General features: G+C 36.4%; 1 protein-coding gene and 1 pseudogene across 1 annotated transcript in view; one reads left to right on the forward strand and one right to left on the reverse strand.

Annotated features, from left to right (window-relative positions):
- Nucleotides 1-26,054, reverse strand: part of CD2AP (CD2 associated protein) — a 136,854-nt gene that overhangs the window by 91,707 nt on the left and 19,093 nt on the right. The window contains exon 2 of the mRNA XM_027057604.2: nt 8,837-8,997. Coding sequence (XP_026913405.2) covers nt 8,837-8,997 — 161 coding nt within the window. The remainder of the gene's footprint in view (nt 1-8,836; nt 8,998-26,054) is intronic.
- Nucleotides 16,744-18,997, forward strand: LOC113598840 (serine/threonine-protein phosphatase 2A 56 kDa regulatory subunit alpha isoform-like; annotated as a pseudogene).

Below are 26,054 nucleotides of genomic sequence, written 5' to 3' on the forward strand. Positions count from 1 at the left end.
ACCGACTATCACCGGTATGATTTTGGGCATGAATAACATATTCCCTAATTTTCAAAGATGTCAGAATAAACTGAGAAAATGGATGGGAACATGCAAAGTCTTAACATGAATAAAAGGTATTATGTCTATTAGCTATCCATTTGCTTCCACTCTCACTACACTTTATAACTTCAACTCTTTCCTCTTTAATAAAATCTTTCCTTCTCACTAAGATTAATCCATTAAAGCATTCTATCTTCCTTCTCCTGTCTCCAAAACCTGTGATTTCCCTAGTATCTTTCAAATAGTCTTAATACCTTTAAAAAAAATTTTTTTTAATGTTTATTTATTTTTGAGAGAGTGAGAGAGAGACAGAACAGGATTGGGATGGGGCAGAGAGAGAGGGCAACACAGAATCCCAAGCAGGCTCCAAGCTCTGAGCTGTCAGCACAGAGCCCAACCTGGGGCTCAAACTCAAAAACCATGAGATCGTGACCTGAGCTGAAGTCAAACACTTAACTGACTGAGCCACCCAAGCACCTCAATGAGTCTTAATACCTTTAAATGACACTCAAAATGCACTGCACCACTGGCTTCAATCCATACTTTTGGCCTTAAATCCCATTATACACACTCCCATAGAAAAACTTGCATTCAGCCAAAATAGTCCATTATTTTTACCACAAAACATTTTGCGTCTTTGACAGACATAGAGCACACTAATTATTCATCTAACTTCCTATCTCTAAAGACCAACTCAAGTGTTACTTCCAAAATCTCTGAAAAATATTTTCTCCAAGATCCTTTAGCACCTATTATCTTTACGACATATCTGACACTCAGCCAAAAAGGCACAGCAACTTTCCCACCTATTTTCATGCTGTTACCTCCCCCAATAAAGTAAGTTGTGGGAACTCCTCTCACCACACCCCAAAATACTTCATAGTCAATCACTAAGCATTTATTTAATGGAGTATTTACTTTGTTTCATCTCAGTTACAGCAGAGTGCTAAATATCACAAATAACAACACTGACACTGAATCTCAAAGTTTACATGAACAAACAAATCAGACACTTGAGTCTAAGCTTTAGTCTAAAACACTGAAGTTGAGAATGTGGCAAGATCTGATAAACTAGCAAGTTTCTTCCCAATTTTGGCTCAATTCTTAAACACTACAAATCCATAAGGGAAGAGTAGACTATTCAATATTTTTTAATGTGGAAAAAAATTTAATTAGTGCCTAAATCACAGCTGTACAAAAAATAAAGCAAGACTGATTAATGATTTATGCTGAAAATCAAAACTTTAAAACTAAAGAAAACTTAGAAGATTAATGTCTTTAAACCTTCCCTGCTCCCAAGTTATACTAAGACAAGTCACAAAAAGCAGTTATGATGTGAATGCAAGCTGGTGCAGCCACTCTGTAAACCAGTATGGAGGTTCCTCAAAAAAACTAAAAATATAACTACCCTACGACCCAGAAAATGCACTACTAGGTATTTATCCACAGGAGACAGGTGTGCTGTTTCGAAGGGACACATGCACCCCCATGTTTATAGCAGCACTATCAACAACAGCCAAAGTATGGAAAGAGCCCAAATGTCCACTGATGGATGAATGGATAAAGAAGACGTGGTGTATGTATGTGTGTGTGTGTGTGTGTGTGTGTGTGTATACACACACACACACACACACACACACACACACACACACAGACATATACATACAATGGAGCATTACTTAGCAATCAAAAAGAATAAAATTTTGCCATTTGCAACTACGTGGATGGAACTGGAGAGTATTATGCTAAGGGAAATTAGTCAGAGAAAGAAAAATATCATGACTTCACTCATATGAGGACTTTAAGAGACAAAACAGATGAACATAAGGGAAGGGAAATAAAAATAATATAAAAACAGGGAGGGGGACAAAACAGAAGAGACTCATAAATATGGAGAACAAACTGAGGGGTACTGGAGGGGTTGTGGGAGGGGGGATGGGCTAAGTGGGTAAAGGGCACTAAGGAAACTACTCCTGAAATCACTGTTGCACTATATACTAATTTGGATGTAAATTTTAAAAAAATTAAAATTAAATTCTCATTAAAAAAAAAAAGAATGTACTCCTGAAATCATTGTTGCACTATATGCTAATTTGGATGTAAATTTTTAAAAAATTAAATAACAAAAAGATAAAGAAAATAAAAGCACTTATGAAAGAAAAAGACACATAAGCAGAAGGAAGACAAAGGCCTAGTATTCACAATACGGAATTCACAGTAAGAATTCACAGTAAGAAGTACTACAAATCAATGAGAATGAGCAAGAACTCAATGGAAAAATGGAGAGAAATATCTGAACAGGCTAGGCACAGGAAAAGAAATTTAAGTGGCCAGTAAATGTGAAAAGATATCTAACTTCCCTTGTAATCACAAATATGAAACACTGTAACATGTGGATACTACTATAGATCTATAAGATTAAAAAGAAAATAAAAGATCTGATGGTATCAAATGTTTATAAGAACATGGAAGAAAGGTACTCATACTACTGGTAGGAATTTAAATATAATGGTATAATTATTTAGTGAGAAACTGTACAATGTCTAAAACAGTGGAATATGGGCATACCCTATGATGCAGCAAATTCTCAGCAATGTATATAACCTACAAAAGGGTATTCACCACAGCACTGTTTTCAATAGCTAAGAAAAAAAAAAAGAAAGAAAAAGAAAATGCTCTAAATATTTATATAATGTGGTAAAGACCTAGAATGGAATATTATGTGACTGATAAAAAGGAATCTCTACTATAAAACTACACATGTATTCCTAAACATCTAACCTCCGGGGGGTGGGGGGAATCACACACTAAAATACTACTGATTCTGTGAAATCAAACACACGAAAAATACCAGTGATTATGAAGGAAGGAAGGAAGGAAAGAAAGGAAAGGAAAGGAGAAAAGAAAATATAAAGGAAAAGAAGAAGAAGAAGAAGAAGAAGAAGAAGAAGAAGAAGAAGAGGAAAAAAGAGAAAGAAAAGAAAAAGAAAAAAGAAAAAGAAAAAGAAAAAGTTAAAGGAAAAGGAAAAGAAAAAGGAAAAGAAGAAAAAGAAGGAAAAGAAAAAGAAAAAAAGAAAAAGAAAGAAGAAGAAGAAGAAGAAGAAGAAGAAGAAGAAGAAGAAGAAGAAGAAGAAGAAAAAGAAAAGGAAAAGGAAAAAGAAAGTAGGGTTTGGGGCATACCACTTTAAACCTATACAAGTTTGGAACCTGAGCACTAAAAATGAAAGTAAAAATAAATAACAATAACTGAAACCTTGGAAAATGGGTAATAACTTAAGACTGCCCAAACAGTCGTGACAAATGGATTCCACTATAGCTATTAAAAATGCATTGGGGGACGCCTGGGTGGCTCAGTCGGTTAAGCGTCCGACTTCAGCTCAGGTCACGATCTTGCGGTCCGTGAGTTCGAGCCCCGCGTCGGGCTCTGGGCTGATGGCTCAGAGCCTGGAGCCTGCTTCCAATTCTGTGTCTCCCTCTCTCTCTGCCCCTCTCCCATTCATGCTCTGTCTCTCTCTGTCTCAAAAATAAATAAAACATTAAAAAAAAAAATGCATCAGGCGCCTATGGGTAGCTTAGTCACTTAAGTCTGACTCTTGGTTTCGGCTCAGGTCACGGTATCTCATGTTCATGAGTTCAAGCCCCACGCTGGGCTTTGTGCTGACAGTATGGAACCCACTTGAGATTCTCTCCTCTCTCTCTGCCTCTGCCCAATAGCTGTCTCTTTCTCTCAAAATAAATAAATAAATTTAAAAAAAATTAATGCATAAAAACAATAGAGTAGATAGGTTGGTTTATGGGTACTAAGATGATGCAGAGACAAGAGGAGGTAAGCACCAGGAGTTAAAAGCTGTAACATTTTATGCTAGGACTGTTCAACTTTGAGAAAAATACCTAGGTAGAGATGATCACATTAACAAATAAATAAGAAAGAAAGAAAGAAAGAAAGAAAGAAAGAAAGAAAGAAAGAAAGAAAGAGAGGAGAGGGAGGGAGGGAGGGAGGGAGGGAGGAAAGGTTTCATTTAAAAGCTAAAAGCACTCCTGTTTATGCAAGCAGCCAAGCTAAGAGCCTATCCCTTTCTCACTAAATGATACTTTACATTCTTTATCACAGCTCCCTTTACCTAGAAAATAAACCAACACGGCTTTCTCATTGTCCCGACATCATTCCTCTATTTACCAAAGAGTTATGAGCTAACTGCACAGTGTCATAAAAACACAATGTTATGTATCACATTGAAAGGCATATTAAATTTTAAAAAGTCACAATATGACACAATAATTATGTCAATGTCTAAATCACACAAAATACTATTTGTTTATGCACAGATAAATATATATTAGAAGGATACATTTAATTTCAGAATATGGAGGTTGGGAGGAGAGGGAAATGATAAGAGGAGGTAACAAAGAACTCAATTTTATCTGTAATATTCTATTATAAAAGTAACACTCTAAAGCAACAATGACAAAATGATAACATTCTATACCTAAGTTCATGGATCCTTGCTCTACATTCTTTGTAAAATATTTTTTAAATCAAGTAAAGATGAAATAACTGCAAAGAGACAATGAAATGAACAGTTTGTCACAAAACAAATTTAGTGTCTATAAAGTCTGTTTTCAATAGTCTGCAAAAATGATTTAACCTTCCAGCCCAACTGGAATATCAATGCCCTTCAATATAGCTATCTGAAACTATAACAGGGATGTGAATTTTGAAGCCTCAGTAGTTCTACCATCCACTTCATAGTCTTCTCAGATTTACAAATAACATACATATCTTAAAGTAACAGTACATTAGGCATAAAAGGCTTATTTACAGGTGGACAGTGAATTATAAATTACAACTTTCCCTTGAATCTTCACATCTGAAGTCAACTATCTTATTATCTACTGCTATTGACTGCCTCTGGCTAATTTTTCAATAAAAATTTAACTTTCAGGGTGCCTGGGTGGCTCAGTTAGTTAAGCATCCAACTTCGGCTCAAGATCTCATGGTTCCAGCCCCACTTTGGGTAAGCCCAAGCTCCACTTCAGGTCAACTTGAGCCCCACTTTGGGCTCTGTGCTGACAGTGTGGAGCCTGCATGAGATTCTCTCTCTCAACCTCTCTCTCTGCCCCACATTCACTCATGCGCTCTCTCAAAAATAAACTTGAAAGAATTACAAAGGTAGTACACAGAGCTCCCATATCCCCTTCATTGTTTCTCCTAATGTTGCATCTTGCATAACCATATTACACTTGTCAAAACTAAACCAATGACTTTATGAAGATTTCATCAGCTTTTTCACTAATACCCATTTTTTGTTCCAAATTCCAACCCAAGATACCACAATATATTTGATCACATGTCGTGTTAGGCTCATCTAGTCAACATCAGTTTCTCAGCCTTTACTTGGTTTTCATGACCTTGAAATTTTCTTTAAGCACTGGTCACATATTTTGTAGTTTGTCTTCAATTTGGGTTTGATGCTTTTCCTCATGCTTAGACTGGGATTATGGGTTTGGGGGAAGAATAAGTATCACAGAGGTAAAGAGGATACATGATATCAACATATCACTGATGATATTAGCTTTTAACAGTTGGTTATGGTAGTATTTGCCAGTTTTCTCCACTGTGTAAAGTTACTATTTTTCTTTTCCACCTATTTTTCACTCCGGCCCATCCTACAGGATGTTTTTGGGGGGAGGGGATGGAGGGAAAGGAAGTATCTACAAATATTTGAAATAATTCTCTGAGATTTATTCCTTCTTTTCCATTCACTTATTTACTCAACCACGTATCTATATCAGCACGGGCTTATGTATATTTATGCTCCTCTTTGGGTAATTATCAAGTATTAGGTTATTCTGTTGCTTAAATTAGTCCAGCTCTGGACACTGGAAGCTGAGCCTGGAAAGTCTTTAGATTGGTTCTAATGCTGCTTTCACATGGGCCATCATTTTGTGGAGGTTTTTTTGAGCACTTCTCTACCTTCTGGCACTACATACAAGATGGTCTGGGGTCATCATGTATTTTCCTTGCTCCAGCCCTAGAATCAGCTATTTGTCTAAGGAGCCCTGCTTCTTTAATTGGAGAATAAGATTTAGAAAGCGAAATCTGGTAACTGGGGATAGTTGCTGCTACTGTATGTCACTGTTTCTAGGCCCTCTCAGTGGAAACAGCTGAGAAATATATGGACGTGCATTAACCCAAGTGTTAACACACACATAGTTTCTGTATGTGTTGATACATACTTTAAACTGAACATGAGTCCATACTTATGTCTCCCATTCTAATTTGGTATCCTGTGGTTACTTTTTAATCCCAGATTATGCTTCCCTCCATTATTTAGCATACTCAAACTGCATCCTCCATTCTCAGGCAGTGCATTAAACTCAAGTCCTAGTGTTGTCATGAAACAAGAAAGTAAAATATATTTCAAAATGGAGTCCTATGATAGTCATCTCCACTACCGGGACAATATATCAGCACACAATTAACAGAACTATACAGGGGCGCCTGGGTGGCTCAGTCGGTTGAGCATCCAAGTCTCGATTTTGGCTCAGGTCATGATCCCAGGGTCATGGGATTAATCCATGCTAAGCGTGGAACCTGCTTGGGATTCTTTCTCTTTCTCTCTCTCTCTTTCTCTCTCTCTCCGCCCCCCTCCCTCCCTCCCTCCCTCTGCCCCTCTCTCCAGATCATGCTCTCTAAAATAAATAAAATGAAAAAAAATTTTTTAAAGCTATATTAATACTTAACATTTCATGTATTTTTCTTTAGTGTTCTATTACTTCAACATACTTTCTCTAAAAAGCCACTTTCCTGGTGCAGCCACTCTGGAAAACAGTATGGAGGTTCCTCAAAAAACTAAAAATAGAACTACCCTATGACCCAGCAACTGCACTACTAGGCATTTAACCACGGGATACAGGTGTGCTGTTTCTAAGGGACACATTCACCCCAATGTTTATAGCAGCACTATCAACAATAGCCAAAGTATGGAAAGAGCCCAAATGTCCATCAATGGATGAATGGATAAAGAAGATATGTGTACACACACACACACACACACACACACACACACACACACACACAATGGAGTATTACTCAGCAACCAAAAAGAATGAAATCTTGCCATTTGCAACTACGTGGATGGAACTAGAGGGTATTATGCTAAGCAAAATTAATCAGTTGGAGAAAGACAAATATCATATGACTTCACTCATGTGAGGACTTTAAGACACAGAACAGATGAACACAAGGGAAGGGAAGCAAAAATAATATAAAAACAGGGAGCAGGACAAAACATAACAGACTCTTCAATATGGAGAACAAACGGAGGGTTACTCTGTTGAGGGAAGAGGGGTTGTGGGAGGGGGGATGGGCTAAATGGGTAAGGGGCACTAAGGAATCTACTCCTGAAATCATTGTTACACTATGTGCTAACTTTGACGTAAATTTAAAAAAAATTTTTTAATTAAAAAAAAAAAAGCCACTTTCCTTTTTTTAAAGAGACACAGAGAAAGAGAGAGAGGTGAGAGAGCAATGTCATGGCTTACCATATACTGACTATAAATATGCCATTTTAAGGATAAGAAAACAGATAAATTATGTGGTTTGAACTACATCAAATGACCAGCAAGGGACAAATCTAGAACTTGACCATATCTAAATCCATTTATTCTATTCAATTACCAAGGTATCTGCATTACACTCCATTTTAGGTTATAAGAAATAAGTCAATTTATTAAACAAAAAAATAAAAACAAAAGCAATCTTCCCCTATTACAAGTTCAAATCCCTACTATAGCCTTTCTCAGTTGTTTCAAGAGATAAAATGTATTTAGGTAGCATATAGTTAGTTCACCTTCTCTGAAATCAATTAGCATTACAGTATGAGTTCATCTTTAGACATAAAACCACAACCGAATACAAATCTATTCAGGGAACAAATATTATATAAATATCCACAGTGTGCAGGTATTTGTAACAATTACTATATAAGGTGGACAAAAAAATGAGACACATTCTAGCCTTCCCAGAAGAACTCAGAATCAATCTAAAGAGGCCAGTAGTAAGTAAGCATAAGAAAACTAATAGAGGTACCAAGGCAATTATAAGTGAAGCATAAATATACAGATATTCTTTACTTTTTTTTTTCCTTCCCTAAACTAGTGAGAACTCTGTCTGCAAAAGACTTAAGAATCTTGATTGTTTCTGGGGGGAAGTGACTGAATATTCACTAACAAAGGAATGTTTGGTACTTAGTTGGAAACACACTCCTACTTTGACCAATAACTGCTACAGGGCTGACACTTAAAATAGGAACCTAAGATATTTGCAAAGGGGCTGCAAAAGCAACAAGATACAATTAGACTTAAGTAAATGATCCTGGATTTCAGTTCAGATTCTCGATCTTAGCTAGCCAACATTGGGTAAGCCGTTTAACCTCTCATCTGTAATGTCACCATATTTAAAAATGGGGTCATCACCCACCCTACTTACTTTATAAGGCTTGAAGGCTCAAATGAGAATGTACACAGCAAAACTACCTTGTAAATTACAAAGTGCTACCCTAACACAAAGTACTATTTATTTTTATAAAAAGACAGGTAAATAGATACATATATACATACATAAACACATGTGCACATACATACACATACTGTTATAATCCACCAAGGCACCAAACAACTGTAGAGTAAAAATTCACTTTCAACATTTTAGTTTTTAAAATACATGTATTTCTTAAAGTTAAAGATCAAATCCTATGAGGCAACAGCTAAAAATTTAGGTGAGAGTACTTACCTTAACAAAATTATCAGGAAACATTCCTCTTCTTCCATTTAATTCTCCTTCTAGCCATCCTTCCTCCTGCAGTTTTTTCACATTCCTGATGATTTCACCAACTCGAATAGTTAATTCATCATCATGTACAGCATCATAGTCATACTCTACGATATAGTCAACTAAAAAAAGAAAAATAAATGTCTAAAATTTAATTCATGAAATATAATAAACCATATTAATAAACTTAAAATTAAGGAACCTGTTTAACGACAACATTACAAAGATAGCATCAAGGCTTCCTTCAACGATTTTAAATATTTGGCTACATCAGCAAATTTCTCAAATGACTTAGTATAAAGTACAGTACAAATTATAAGTAGAAGCCTGAATACAATGTATAATTCATATCATCAGGTGTTTTTATGGTCAGATGTATACATTGTTTGCAATAGACAATCTCTAGAGTGGTCCCTATGATACCCGCCCAATCTCTTGATATTCATGTCCTTGTGCAATTCCCTCTCCTTGACTGTAGACATGACTTATGACTGACTTCTAACCAACAGAATATGACAAAGATGATGGATTGTATATAATGATGTAAGATTACAATGTCTATCTTGCTAGGAATCTCTCACCCTTGCTGGCTTTGAAGATGCAAGCTGTTTTGCTATGAGCTGACCTATGGAGAAACTGATGAAGGTCTCTGGCTAACCACCAGCAAAAAACTGAGGCTATCAGTCCCAGAGCCTAGAGAGAACTAAATGATGCCAACAACCAGGTGAGCTTGGAAGCAGATCCTCCCCCAGTAGAGAACCCAGACCTGGCCAACACCTTGCTGGCAGCCTTGCAGAGTACCTAATTAGTCACTCCCAGACTTACTGAAACACAAAAATTGTGAGATCATATATGTGTATTGTTTTAAGCTGCTAAGTTTATGGCAATATTGTTACTAATCAATAGAAAATGAATACACCCTTAAGTAAAGATTAATAAGGAACTATTTTACCACCTTTAAGTATAGAATTTTAGATTACAGGACATCATATATGCATACTATTAATATTTTACAAGGTTCAATACAAGAAAAGCTATAACAGATTTCATATTCAAGATGATAGACTAGCTATACCTCCATTCATCTTTTTCTCCTACTATGAGTATGATTTTTAAAAAGCACACACACACACAGAGCTACAACCAAAAAAAAAAAAAAAGGCGGGGGGGAAGGATTATGGGCAGACACTGATTCCCTCCTCCTTTTTCCCTTCTTATTGAACCCTGATTTTGATCAGGTATTTTGAGACCCTGTACACTTTCACAAATGAGGTTTCTCTCAGTCCCAGGGGTTAAGTCTTTACTAGTTTAGACCAGTACTTTTCAAATACGAATGTACAATCAAGTCATCTTGTTGACTTGCAGAGATTATCTGGTTGACTCCTACTTAAATGCAGATTCTGAAAAGGCCCCAGATATCAAATGCTGCTGGTCAAAGAGGCAAAGGTCTAAAGATAAGTTTATTTAGAGTAATTTCTTTCTCTCTCTTTCTCTCTCTCTCTCTCTCACACACACACACACACACACACACACACACACAGACTGTTTTTCAAATACACATGTGACGGATGGACTCTAACCAGTAAGATATGAGCAGGGGTTCTGGGAAAGTTTTATCCAACCTTAAAAACAAAACACAAGGAAAAATAAGTCCTTCTGAAGACTTTGGATGTTCGTCAATGAGAATGTAATGCCCAAAAGTGCCATAACTATTTAAGACAAGAAAAAGACCAAGAGATTGTCTCAATCCTTTCTTAAGAAAAAGTTTAGGATGAAAGAGAAAAAAAAAAAGAAAATGACCTGGATCTTTGCTAGAACGATCAAACTGCCAAATTAACCAACCCCTATGCTACAATACCTTTAGTTTTCTTGTTATAGCAGTTTTTTTAACTGTTAAGAAAATTTTTTTTAATTTTTTTTTTTTTTTGAGAGAGACAGAGCACGAGAAGGGGAGGGGCAGGGAGAGTGGGAGTTACAGAATCGGAAGCAGGCTCCCTAAGAACTGTCAGCACAGAGCCTGATGAGGGGCTCGAACCCACGAACCATGAGATCATGACCTGAGCCCAAGTGGGATGCTCAACTGACTGAACCACCCAAGTGCCCCAACTGTTAAGTAAATTTCAGATGGGATTTCTATTTACAGCTGAAAACATCCCAACCTGAGAAGAAAGCCAGAAAGAAATTTTTCAAACTTATGAAAATGGATCCATAACTAACAAAGCCACGAACAGAAAGTCCAGAGAACTTCAGGAAACTATAACTGAGATACCACACTGCCCTGCAGAATCCCATAAAGGCTAAAAATTCAGAAAAGGAAAGCTCATGAGAAACGCAGAAATGAAAATAGGGAATTATCTTTACATGGAAGAGCTAACACCCACTGTCAACAACAAAAGCTCTAAGACAATAATGCTAAGTAGGCAGGCATTTTTCTCTGAAGGCCGAAAACTAAAGGATTAATCTCCATCCTCCAACTCCCCGGCTGCTCCCCCAGCCACCCCCCCCACACACACATACAGTTTGGGGAAACTAGTAAAGCTCCTATAGATGAGTGCTCATTCTTAGAGAAAGGACTACTGATTCCCAGAATTTAGGTCTCCACAGCAAAGCTCAGCTCCCTGCCTGATAATTCTAAACTAAAGCTGTAAGTTCTACCTACATAAATAGTCTCCCCAGCTTGTTATTTATTATTTATTCATAAATATGAACAAATAATAGTTAATTGTGAAAAACCATAATAAAATGAAAAATTACTCCTGGATGAAACATATACCCACCTCCCCCCTTTCAACTCTCCAAAACAATTTAGTCCTAAAGTCATTAGGTATAGAAGAGTACAGTGGGAGAAAAAGGGAAAAGCCCGGGTGGGGGTGTCTGGTATGAGAATCAAAGACCAAAAAATGTAAAAAAGTAAAAGGTATCCAAAGCTGGGGTAGGGGTAGAGGCAGGGCCAGAATATGGTAAGGAGAGCATCCACATAAGGGGATTTTCCTAGTATAGCATATCAGCACTCTAAAGCAAGGTGAGGAGGGTATCTACACAAAGGCAACTTGACAAGGTGTATCAGAGCCCAAGCACAGTGGAGAGGGCATCCAAGCTGAGGAGTAGTTTGGTGAGGGATATCAAAGGCCAAATGGTATTGGAGATGGGGGGTGGGAGGGCAGATTTCCATGCAGAGGTATAGAAGGGTAAAGCAACCTAGAATGAAGACTAATAGCCCAAGCAGAAGAGGGTGTCCATGCAAGGGTGAGGGTGAAGAGTGACAACAGGGACGAAGACTGGCTAAATCCAGGGGACTGATTAAATAAGTAAATATATTAAGGATAATGGAAGTCAAGTTTCTCTATGTCAGAGAAGGGAATTGCAAACATAAGGGAGAAAAGGCTAGGTTCAATCCTGTAATGCTAAATGAGAAGTACCACCATGTACTTATGGTTTTCAATACACAAACACACACATGAAACACATACACATAAACATACCAGCTGTCCTCTTAAAAAACCAGCAAAGTCCAATAGCAATGCACAACCTAATGCACAGATCCTGTAAACACCACTTTCTCTTAAAAAGAACTAGGAAACCTTGGGAAGACAGGCAATTCCGCCTCTGAAGCAGGAAAAGTACAAGATAAGCCAGAAGTACAGTATTGTGCCACAAAGCAAGGAAGTTAAAGAAAGATAAGGTGATGCCAAAGGACAGAAAGAAGTAATATCAAAAAGGCTCTTATTGGCCAAACCAGGACAATCTGAGCACCAGAATAAACAATGACAGTAACAGAACATATCCAGTTGAATAAAGAAACCAGAGTCCATACATATATAAATAAATGTTAATTATTTAAGTCTATGGTTGGATTGTGATTAAGTAGATCCTGGTTTGTAGAAAATACACACTAAAATACTCAGGATAAAGGCATCAGTCAGGGAGAAATTTTTTGTACTGTACTTATTTCTATAACTTATCATTTCAAAATAAAAAAATGTAAACATGTGCAAATTTGTATCCTCAAGAGATGTAACAAAGTTCATAAAGTCAGCACCAAATGCTATGAAAAAAAATGAGAAAATAAAAAAGGTTTGGAAATTTGTGTCTTTCAGCATGTCTCATTAATTTTTAAGTTTATTTTTTATTTTTGAGAGAGAGAGAGAGAGAGAGAGCGCGCGTGCGCGCGCGCAAGTGGGGGAGGGGCAGAGAACAAGGGAGATAGAATCCGAAGCAGGCTTCACACTGTCAGCACAGAGCCCAATGCATGCGGGGCTCAAACTCAGGAACCCTGAGATCATGACCTGAGCTGAAACCAAGAGTTGGATGCTCAATGGACTGAGCCACCCAGGTGCCCCATTAATTTTTTTTTCTTTTGGAGAAGTGAAGACAAAATCCAAGGAAGTTTTCCAGAAAAGGTAAAGCAAAAAGACATAAGGAAAATATAAAAAATAAAAGACAGATGATCAATCCAGACAATTCAACATCCAAATAACAGTTCTAGAAAAAAAGACAGAAAATAGAGAACTGACAATGAAATAATACAAGAAAATACTCCAAAGCTTAAAGGAAACAAATCTGCAAAAATAAAGAGATTTGTGAAAACCCAGCACAATAACAAAAAGTAAGTACTCACATCTAGATGAAATTTCGTAAAAAAGATAAAAAATATCCTAGAAGGGTGTCTGAAAGGAAATAGAGTTAGTCTACAAAAGAATGAGAATCATCAGAAGACTTCTCATTAAGGACACCAGATTCTACAGGAAAAATAAAAAGGCAAGGCCACTTAAGTATTAAAGGAAAATGAATTCCACGGTCAGCCAAATCAGCAGACAAGGGTGTTACATTTTCACACAGGCAAGGAAAAGGAAATTAACTCCTACATATAACCTTACATGATGTTATCCAGTAAAATTAAAAAAAAAAAAAAGGAAACAAAAGAGAAGAAGACATGAAATCCAAGAAATAGTGGAGCCAATCCCAGAGAGTGAGAAAAGTGCTAAGACAGCAACCGTGCAACAAATATAAGAAACAGTCTAGACTAAGCAGGAGACAAAAAGTTCTAGGAGGAATTTCAGAGCAAGAAGGAATGAAGAACAGACTGTGTATTAATTAACTGTACATTTTTAAAACCTAATAATGCACGTGGTAATCACTAAGATAATAAGTATAAAATGCCAAACAAAAAATAGTGGACTTGCAGTTTCGGCTCCAACATGTGAAAAACTTGGATGGTATCACTCCCACCCTTACAACAAGAACAAAGCTAAGCAAACTGAAAGTCAGTGGCTTTTCTTGGGCCCACCATAGAACTGAGGACACAAGGCAAACTGCCAGCTCAGGATATGGAGAGGCAAGAACTACTGGATCACCTCAAACACAAACAACTGGAACCATAAACTGATAGGAACATTATATGAGTTTCCCAGGGCTGTCATAACAATCACAAACTAGGTGACTTAAAACAATAGAAGTTTATTCTTTCACATTTATGGCTCTGGAGACCAGAGTACAAAACCAAGTTATCAACAGGGTTGGATCTTTCTGAAGACTCAGAGAAAGAATTGCTTCACACTTGTGTCTTGGCTTCTGGAGGCTGCCAGAAATCTCTGGCATTCCTTAGCTTGCATAATTCCAACCTCTGCCTCCATCTGCACATGACCTTGCCCTTCTGTGTGTCTCAAATCTCCCTCCTCTAACTCTTAATAAGAACACCACTCACTGGATTTATGGTCAATCCTAAATCCAAGACCATACAACCTTAAGATCCTTAGTTATGTCTGCAAAGACTTCATTGCCAAATAATGCCACATTATTGTACCAGGGCTTAGAACCTGGACATATCATTTTGGAGGCAAAAAGTTAATCCACTACAAACACTTAAATGGTATTTTTTCCCCTGCTTTATTTTTTATTTATTTTTAAAATTTAAATCCAAGTTAGTTAACATACAGTATAATAATATCAGGAATAAATTTTAGTGATTCATTACATACATACAACACCCAGTGCTCACCCTAACAAGTGTCCTCCTTAACGCTCCCCCCAACACCCCACCAGCAACCATCAGTTTGTTCTGTATTTTAGAGTCTCTGTATTCTCTGTATTCTCCCTCTGTTGTTACAATATTTTGCTTTCCTTCTCTTTTGTTCATGTTTTGTATGTTAAATTCCACATGAGTAAAGTCATCTACTTGTCTTTCTATGATTTATTTCACTTAGCATAATACATCCCAGTTCCATCCACATTGTTGTAAATGGCAAAATTTCATTTTTTTGATTGCCAAGTAATATTCCATTGTATGTATGTACGTGTGTGTGTGTGTGTGTGTGTGTGTGTGTGTGCGTGTGTGCATCTTCTTTATCCATTCATCAGTCAACGGACTTAAATGGTATTTTTGAGAAAACTTCTGGGAACCACAGTCTTAGGGGAGTCACCCATTTTTGTGGGGTTTACTTCCAGGAACATCACCAGATTCTCAGAGTGAAGAGTCCATAAAGATCTCCTTGTGCTTCCAGCAGGGAAGAAGGTCAAAGAAGTCAGTGTGAAACAGAAAACAGAGCATTCACCCTAACAAAGACTTAATCTCCACAGAAAAGACTTTATCCACCTGTGGAAAGGTCATTTCTCTGATTCTGGTCCTCTCTTAACCTTTCTGTCTCACAGGAGGGATGGGGGACAGTGTGGGGGGGAGGGACCTAAGAAAGACCTATCAAGATCACAGTCCCAGGCCACAAACCCACAAAAGTATGAGATTTAATTATAAGATTATAGGATGCTTTCTCTCCTCTACACCTTACCACCACACCAGGGGGGCTCCAATACAGTAAGTTAATTACTGCTGAAAGAGTTACTGCCTGGTGCAGATTCCATCTGAGGAGTTGTTAGGAAAGCACAAAGAGGAGACAAAAATGGACACTAAAGAAATAAGCCTCTGGTACCTATACCTACAACAAATATTAAACACAATACAACTCTAGGACAGATTAATTTAAAATCTCACACTAATGATCTGTTTATCTCAGTTCCTATTTCCTAACATATAATGTCAAACTTTTCAACAAAAAATTATACATCATGCTTTTAAAAGGCAAGAAAAAACAAAGACAAAGCAAGCATCAGAGCCAGACTCAAATATAACACTTATTTTGTAATCAAATAGGGAATTTAAAATAACTATGATTAATAATGTTAAGGATGATAATGGGGGAAAAGGGGGGGGGGAACAAGAAGAACAGATGGAAAAAGTAAGCAGATGGAAATTCTAAAATCAAAAGGAAATGAAAAAACTAAAAATCACTAACAGAAATAAAGGATGCCAGGTAGCATGTCACTGCTCCAGGAAATGAGGGGTCAGTGCTAAAAGGGAAAAGTGGGCACCATGGCAACTGTGGTGTCTTGGAGGGGATCCACAATGGCAACCCATAAGCAGGAAGTTCCAAGCAAAGGTAGGATACACTGGCAGCAGCCACTGAGATGCTGGCCAGTGGGCTGGCAACCTAAACTGAAGGGACAAGTGGCATGCTCAGCATCCACACCCCTGAGCCCTTGCCTCAGTTTCCTGAACTTCAGGCTCCCTTCCACTGGACCTCCATGCCCAGGATCAGCAACTTTTTCAAACCTCTCCTCCCCTATCCTTGCCTCCTTCAGCCCCTGGAGCTCCGTGAGAAGCAGGGACCGGAAACTTCCAGCACTGAGATATGGCCCTGAGGGGTTGACAGGCAGCAAAAAGGTCCCCAATGCCCAGGAGAGAATTACATCGGGGGAAGGAGACCGGGCAAAGGGACACAAGCTCTCTGTACCTCTCCCCACCTCTTCCCTCTGCCACTGCCCGTTCTGTGCAAGTAGCCCTCCTAAGCACCAGGGCCGTGGAAATATCCTGGTAATCACCACTAATGGAAGCTGCTGGCACTGCCATCTAGGCCTCAGAGAAAGCAGTCAGCTTTATCCTGAAATGGTATGCACAGCACAGAGGCAGAAGTGCTCCCAGGGCTCCTGACAGCTCCACAGCAAGGGCAACAGGCAGAGGGGCACTCCTTGCCCCAACTCAAAGACGCCACCTCCAATGAACGAGAGCTTTCTGTCAGAGCTGCATCGGTGTTGTATCTGTTTGATTTCATGGGTTCTGTTTCAGCCTTGAAGATCAACAAAATTAAAAGAGCAACACTGAATGAACTGATGGAGTATGTTTCAACTAACTGTGAAGTAATTTGTTGAATCAGTGTATTGTGATAAAAGTAAAAATGATCACTGCTAACATCTTCTATACTCTTCCTCCAAGTGATAATCTAGATTTTGATCCAGAAAAGGATGAACTCGAGGCCTCTTGGCTTCACATACAATTGGTGTCTGCCTTAAGATTTTTGGAGTTCTGATTTTCTAGCCTAGCATTACAAAGTGATGTATTGGCCAGAAATTTGTAAAACAGTTCCTGGGCTTTTCAACAGTGAAGATACCTAACAGAATAGGACTTCCTGAAGACTGTTCTACACTGAATTTATCGGAAATTTCTTGGATTATGAGCATTCATAAGAAAACAAATTAACAACATTTTCCTCAGGTTTATGTATGATACACATTTCAAAGGTGTTGCTGAACTCCTTAAAATATTAGTAGTATTATCAATGGCTTTAGGCGATTACCACTGAAAACAGAACATATTTCTAATGATGGCTCTTATTCTTAACCACACTGCAAAAGGATTAGCTTTGTCTCATGCTCAGCTAGCCTACTGTGTTGTATACTTTCTGAAGAAAAGATACAACACTAACATAACCAATGATTATAGGATTGCTGAAATTCTGGCCAAAAACATGCAGTCAGAAAGAGATGATGTTTTCAGAAGAAACTGAAGAAATCTTAGATGTCACTGAACCAACACAGTTCAAAAGAAGTGAAGAGCCCTTTGCAAGCAGATATCCAAGTATGTACCCAGTTCTCAGTTTTAGGTTGGAGAAAGGGTACCATCCTGCTGTAATAATGAATACATTCTTCGAGGAAAGATTAACAAAATGCTGACAATTGCATTTCGCAGTTTGTAAAAAATCTCCATTGAACACTGGAATTCGACAACTGTAGCATTCGTATACAACATGCTGAAATCCCTAATGGACATAAAAATGCTTTTCTTTTTTTTTTTTAAGAATAGGGTTTTTTTTTTTAATTTTTTTTTTTAACGTTTATTTATTTTTGAGACAGAGAGAGACAGAGCATGAATGGGGGAGGGTCAGAGAGAGGGAGACACAGAATCTGAAACAGGCTCCAGGCTCTAAGCTGTCAGCACAGAGCCCGATGCGGGGCTCGAACTCACGGACCGCGAGATCATGACCTGAGCCAAAGTCGGCCGCTTAACCGACTGAGCCAACCAGGCGCCCCTAAAAATGCTTTTCAACAACCTTACTAGCTCCGAAGATGAAAGACAAAAAGAGAAAAAAAAAGAAACTGGAACACAAAGAATTGTGGGCAAAAATTACAGGAGCTAAAGCTAAAGAAAAGCTTGAGAAAAGCAGAACAGTGTTTACAACATGCAAAGTATTCTCAGTAACACAAGTGACAAATTAAAAACAGAAAAGAGAAGAAAAGAAAATCAAAAAGCCTACCATCACCATTGGACAGGCACCGTTTTAGACACCATTTTGAAATATGTAAAAATTTTGAAACAAAATAAACCTCATCAGTACAATTAAAAGGCCAGGGTTTTTTTTCCCAGCAAATGTAAATGAAAAAAATTTGTGGACTAAACATAGCTCTGTGCTACGCCATGGTCACAGTACATTGTAATCATTGTCTAATCACTGATTTATTGTGTCACTTCTCAAGTTATGAGATAATCAGGAGAGTGGTAAGAATTGTGACGAATTTTATTGTGTTGCACATAGATACAGTGGTGTGCTCTGTATACTTCTCCTTTTTATAGTACGCTCTACATAATGTTATAGACCCTAGTTAGTTACAGCCTACGAAAAAGAGTATTTCCTAAAATAAAACTCAAATATAATTCTTACCCATCTCTTCATTTCTTCTAGAAATATGATGAGGATAATTACCCACCCTACACCTTCCTTCACTACAGATAATACTTTTGGTCTAAAATCTAAGCAAAAACATAAATCTCCAAGTGTTTTGAAGCACAAAACATAAATAAAAGCTGGGAAAGTAAACAAAACAAAACAAAAATGATAGAGGATGCCATTGGTGGGCTCATCACCAGACTAGACACCACCAAGGATGGAACCAGCAAACTTGAAAATATGTCATTTGAAACTTCCCAAACCAAAATGTAAAGAGAAAAAAATAATATAAAAAAATAAAACAATGGGGCGCCTGGGTGGCTCAGTCAGTTAAGCATCTGACTTCGGCTCAGGTCATGATTTTGCAGTTCCTGAGTTCGAGCCCCACCTTGGGCTCTGCTGACAGCTCAGAGTCCGGAGCCTGCGTTGGATTCTGTGTCTCCCTCTCTCTCTGCCCCTCTCCAACTAGTACATGCATGCTCGCACGTGCTCTCTCTCTCTCTCTCAAGAATAAACATTAAAAAATTTTTAATAAAAAAAAAACAAAATAGAACAGAAATCCAAGAAGGGTGCAACAATTTCGAAAGATAAAATATATGCATAACTGGAGTGCTAGAAAAGAAAGATAATGGAGAATTTTCCAAAATTATTATCATACACCAAACCACATACATGGGAAGTTCAGAGAATACAAAGCAGGATAAATGTGGGAAAATCTACACCTAAGCATACCATATGCAAACGCAGAAAACCAAACACAAATTCTTGAAAGAAGCCATAAGAAAGAAAAAAAAAAACTTACGTATAGAAGAACAAGGATAAGAACTACAGCAGACTTAAAAGAGAGTGGAGTAGGGGCACCTGGGTTGCTCAGTCAAGTGTCCGACTTCGACTTATGTCATGATCTCATGGTTTGTGGGTTCGAGCCCCGTATCAGGTTCCATGCTAACAGTGTGGAACATGCTTAGGATTCTCTCTTTCAACCTCTCTCTCTGATTTCCTCCACTCTTGCTTTCTCTCTCACTCAAAAATAAATATATATAAACTTAGGAAAAAAAGAGTAGAGAACACTAAAGTATGAAAAGAAAAAACCTTCCAACTTAGAATTCTTAGAAGGAAGTTTACAGAGATAAAGGTCAACCTTAAGAAACAAGAAAAATCTGAATTAAATACTTTAATTTTATATCTAAAGGAAGTAGAAAAAGTACAAACAAAGCTCAAAGCTAAAAGGAAAAAAAATAACAAATCAGAGCAGAAATAAATGATATTTTTTAAAAAATAAAAAAGATCAATGAATCCAAGAGCTGCTTTTTGAAAGATAAGCAAAATTGATAAACCTTTAGCCAAACTCATCAAGAAAAAAAGAGAATTCAAGTAAATAAAACCAGAAATGAAACAAGTAACAACCAAGACCACAGATTTACAAAAGACTACTACAGAAATTTATATGCCAACAAATTGGCCGACTTAGAAGATATGCATAAATACCTAGACACATACATTCTTCCAATATTGAATCAGGAAAAAATAGAAAATCTGAACAGACTGATGACAACTAAGAAAATTAAATTGGTAATCAAAAAAGACTTCCAATAAACAAAAGTCCAAGACCAGATGCCTTCACAGTTGAATTCTACCAAACATTTAAAGAAGAGTTAATACCTATCCTTCTCAAACTATTTAAAAAAATGAAGAAAAGCTTACAGCACTACCGTAATACTAGAACCAATAACACTATGAAAAAAGAAAACTATGGGTTAATTATATCTGATGAAAACAGAGGCAGATATACTCAACAAAATATTAGCAAATTTCACTCAAAAATACATTAGAAGAATCATTCACCATGATCAAATGGGATTTATTCCAGAGATGCAAGGATGGTCCAGTATCCAAATATCAATCAATATGACACATCACATCAACAAAATAAAAGATAAAATCCCATATGACCATCTCAATAGATGCAGAAAAAGCATCTGACAAAATTCAACATCCATTCATGATAAAAACTCTCAACAAAATGGGTGTGGAGGGAACACACTTCAACATAAAAAAGCCATATATAATGAACCCATAACTAATGTCATACTCAATGGTGAAAAACTGAGAGCTTTTCCTTTAAGATTAGGAACAAGACAAAGGTACCTACTCTTGCCACTTTTATTCAAAACAGTACTGGAAATCCTAGCTATAGCAATCAGGCAAAAAAAGGAATAAAAGAAAGGTACCAAATGGGTACGAAGAAGTAAAACTGTCACTATTTCCAGATGACATAACCCTATATATAGAAAACTCTAAAGATTCCACCAAAAAGATTTGAGAAAAACTGAATTCAGTAAAGTTGCAGGACACAAAATAAATATCCAGGAGTTGGCTGCATTTCTATATACTAAAAACAAAACAGCAGAAAGAGAAATTAAGAAAACAATCCCATTTACAATTACACCAAAAAGAATAGAATACCTAGGAATAAATTTAACCAAGAAGGTGACTAACCTATAATGTGATAATTATAAGACACTGAAGAAAGAAACTACAGATGACACAAATGGAAAGTTATAATGATGAATTAATCTACAAAATGATGAAATATGATTAATTAATCTACAAAAATGCAGGCAAGAAAGTACAGTGGAGCAAAGAGTCTCTTCTATAAATGCTGTTGGTAAAAATGGACTGCTACACACGAAAGAATAGAACTCGACCACTTTCTTACAATGTATAGAAAAATAAAGTGGTTTAAACACTTAAATATGAGAACTGAAACCAGAATATTCCTTAAAAAAAAAAAAAAACAAACAAACAAAAAAAAACAGGCAGCAGTCTCTTTGACACTGGCCCTGATAACATATTTATGGGTAGGTCTCCTCAGGCAAGGGAAATAAAAAATAAACTATTTGGACTACCGAAGTAAAAAGCTTCTGCACAGCAAAGGAAGTCATCAACAAAATGAAAATGCAACCTCCTGGATGAGAAGAGATATTTGCACATGATTTATCCAACAAGAGGGTTAATAGCCAAAATATATAAACAACTCTTACAACTCAACACCAAAAAAACAAAGAATCCAGTTTTGAAAATGGACAGAATACCTAAAGAGACATTTTTATAAAGTCATACAGATGGCCAACTGACACATGAAAAAAATGCTTAAAATAACAAAATATCAAGGAAATATAAATCAAAACCAGTGTTAAAAAAAAATGTGTTATAACCTTTCACCAGTCAGAGCAGCTAGAATCAAAAAGACAAGAAATACCAAATGTTGATGAGGATAGAGAAAAAAATCCTCATGCACTTCTGGTGGGATTGTAAATTGGTGATACTGTAAAAAAAAAAAAAAAACAGTATGGAGGTTCCTCAAAAAATTAAAAATAGAAAGAATATATGATCTAGTAATTTCACTATTGAATATTTACTCAAAGAAAGCAAAAGCACTAATTCAAAAAGACATACGCAGCCCGTGTTCATTACAGCATTATTTACAATAGCCAAGATATGGAAGCAACCTGTGTCCATTGATAGATGAATGGATAAAAGAAGATGTGGTGTGTGTGTGTGTATATATACGTATATGCATATGTGTATAAACAAAGAGATAGATAACAGCGTGTTACTCAGCCATAAAAAAAAAGAATGAGATCTTTCCATTTACATTAACAGGGATAGACCTGGAATTATGCTAAAATGGAGATAAGTCAAAGAAACACAAATACCATATGATTTCACTTATTTGTGGAATCTTTAAAAAAAAAAAAGTAAAATCCAGAAAGACTGTAAATACAGAGAATTGCCAGCTGCCAGAGGGGAAAGAGATGGGAGATGGGCAAAACAGGCGAGGGGAATAAGAGGTACAAACTCCCAGTTATAAAATAAATATGTTACAGAGACGAAAAATATAGGAAATACGGTTAGTAATATCGTAATAACATTGTGTGGTGACAGATGGCAACTACACTTACCACTGTGAGAACTGCATAATATATAGAATTGCCAAATCACTATGTCATGCACCTGAAACTAATATAACACTGCATATCAACCATTATTAAATATTTTTTCTTAATAAAAAGAGTGAAGGAAAAGGAATAAATGGAAGTAAAACAAAATGCTTTTTCTTACTCGTAACTAATCTAAAAGATAACTGTTTAAAATAATAATTTACTGATTATTGCACATCGACAGGCTAATAATGTAAGTGACAGCAACTTCATAAAGGACAAAGGAAGAGTTAGGAATACTCTATGGTATTTGCATTACATGTGAAGTTGTGCAGTGCTATTTTAAGGTGAACTCAGGGGGCGCCTGGGTGGCTCAGTTGGTTAAGTAACCGATCCTTGATTCTGGCTCAGGTCATGATCTCATGGTTTGTGGGATCAAGCCCATGTCAGGCTCTTGTTATCAGCACAAAGCCTGTTTGGGATTCATTCTCTCTCTCTCTCTCCCCCCCCCCCCCCCGTCCCTGTCTCTCTCTCAAAATAAATAAACTTGAAAAAATAAATAAATAAAGGTGAACTCAGACTGGTTATAAATATATATAGCAAACTTTAAGGCAAATACCTAAAAAAATTCTAAGTATAATTCATAGGCTAGGAGAAAACATAAAATCTGAAATCATAAAATGTACAACTAAAGGAAATAGGATATAAAAACAGAGAAAATAGAAAAATAGGGAAAAATCAATGAAACCAAAATTGATCATTTTAAAAGGTCAATAAAATTAATAAATTTCTAGGAAGAATGATTAAGAAAAAAAAAGAGAAGACCCAAATTACCAATATCAAGAATAAAAAGAGACACCATCACTAAAGACTTTATACTCATTAAAAACAATAATAATAAGGAAAACTGTAAACAACATACACATGTAGAAAACCTGAAAGTTTTGGGGCACCTGGGTATCTCAGTCAGTTAAGTGTCAACTTCGACTCAGGTCTTGATCTCACCATTTTTGAGTCTGAGCCCCGTGGTGGGCTCTGTGCTGACAGCTCAGAGTCTGGAGCCTGCTTCAGATTCTGTGTCTCTGTCTCTCTCTGCCCCTTTCCCACTCATGCTCTATCTCCATCTCTCAAAAACTGAATAAATGTTAAAAATTTTTTTTTTATTTTAAAAAACATTAAGCCTCAAAGTTTTGGTGCTTTGGTAGTTTCAGATAATCTGAATAACTACTTTTAAAATTTTTTTAAGTTTGTAGTTGGAAACACTCTAGAAAAAGAAATCTCCAGACCCAGATGGTTTTCCTGGCAAATTCTACCAAATATTTAATGATGAACTCTCCCAACTGTACACAATGAGGTAAGTAAAAAATATTTATCACAATGGCTAAAATAAAAAATTCTAAAAAGGATGTGAAGCCATTGGAAATCTACAATATTGCTGGTAGCAATACCAAAAAAAAAAAAAAAGTACAGACACCAGTAAAGAGTTTGGCAGTTTCTTATAAAGTTAAACATACACATTTCCATATGACTCACAATCCCACTCCTAGTTACATATACTCTGGAGAAGTAAAATACATGTTCACATAAAAACCTCTACACAAATGTTTATAGCAGCTCTATCCATAAGTTCTACAAACCAGGAAAAGAAAAACAAACACCCTTCAAGAGACAAATGGATAGAAAATTGTGGTATAGTCATGTAATGAAATACTACTCAGCAACAAAAATGAACTATTGATACAGTTAACGAACAAATCTTAAGAGCATTACATTAAATTAGGCCAATTTCAAAAGGTTACATATTGTACAAACCAATTATATGAAATTTTCAAAAAGATAAATCTATGAAGAACAGCTGGTTGCCACAGGAGGGAGAAGAGATGGTCACTACAAAATTAATAGAACTGCACACATCCAAAAAGTCCATTTTCCTGTATGTCAATTCTAATAAATAACAGGATAACTATGTACAAATATAATCTGTCTTTTGTAATGCTATAAAGAGCAAGAGTCTAGTAATTCTGACATCAGTGAGGATAATGGTAATGTAGTCCTAGAAAGATGTTCGTGATAAATGAAAGGTATATTAAGTGGCATGTATCACACAATCTTATTTTTTCCAAAAAGGAAAAAAAAAGGGGGGGAAGGATTAAAAAATTTGAATATAGAAATCCATAAACAAAAATGTTAATAGTTATTTCTGAGTGGTGAGAAACTTAGATTTTTATTTTCTTTCACTTTCTAAATTGCTCAAATACCTGATTTTTAAAAAAAACTAATTAATACTACAGCCAGAATAATAAGGCTACTGTATTAAAAAGAAACAGAACAAAATGACACATATTCACAATACTACCATCAAGATAAAAAAGTGTCAAATATACGATTTCCCTTTTGTATAAAACACACACACATTGGTTTATATACCACAAAAAAAAGTTTGCAAAGATATATATCACAATGACAGGTAATAACTTTGGGTAAGTTTTCCTCCTCATTTGCATTATTTGCAATTTTCTTATTTTTCTATTAAAAATCCAAATTATGTAGCTTGAAGAGCAAAATTTTAATCATAAAAATACACACACCTTAGGCAATCCATGTCAAACAACAGGTGACTGGTTAAATCAAATACAGTAAAACCATACAAGGGAATAAGACTCAATTAGAGACGATATAGTTTAGGAAAATATGAACAATGAAATTTCAAATGAATAAGGCAAGAGACCAAGCTACATGTAAAGTATAAACCAAATCTGTGAAATATATTTATTTTTTAAGATCTGAAATACATCAAAATAACCACTCTGGAGTTTACAGATCTTTTTTCTTCTTCTTTATTCTCTGTATTTTCTAAACCTCCTAAAACGAACAGTTTCTACAATCAGAAAATATGTTACTAATGTTTGTATCTCAATATACTGGATTTACAGAATGTTGGTGTGGCAGAACCCCAATTATGCAACAGTGTTCCTTATTATAATGAGAACTTTTCTGGTTAGGGCTTCATCCCAAGGTGATACAAGAGGGTATCTGAGGTTATGACCCCTAGTACACATCAAAACATTTCACCTAGTAAGTAGTAGAGCCAGTTAGAACCAACTGGGACATGTTTCAATCCTGAAGGGATCATTAAAACACAGTAAATTCCATCCACCCTACTCCAATAGAATTCCAGAATTTAGTTACCAAGACTAAACTTGATACAAAAAGGTTAACATCAATCTTCCAACATCACTTCAC

The sequence above is a fragment of the Acinonyx jubatus genome, chromosome B2 (genome assembly GCF_027475565.1).
Source record: "Acinonyx jubatus isolate Ajub_Pintada_27869175 chromosome B2, VMU_Ajub_asm_v1.0, whole genome shotgun sequence".
NCBI classification, from domain to species: domain Eukaryota; kingdom Metazoa; phylum Chordata; class Mammalia; order Carnivora; family Felidae; genus Acinonyx; species Acinonyx jubatus.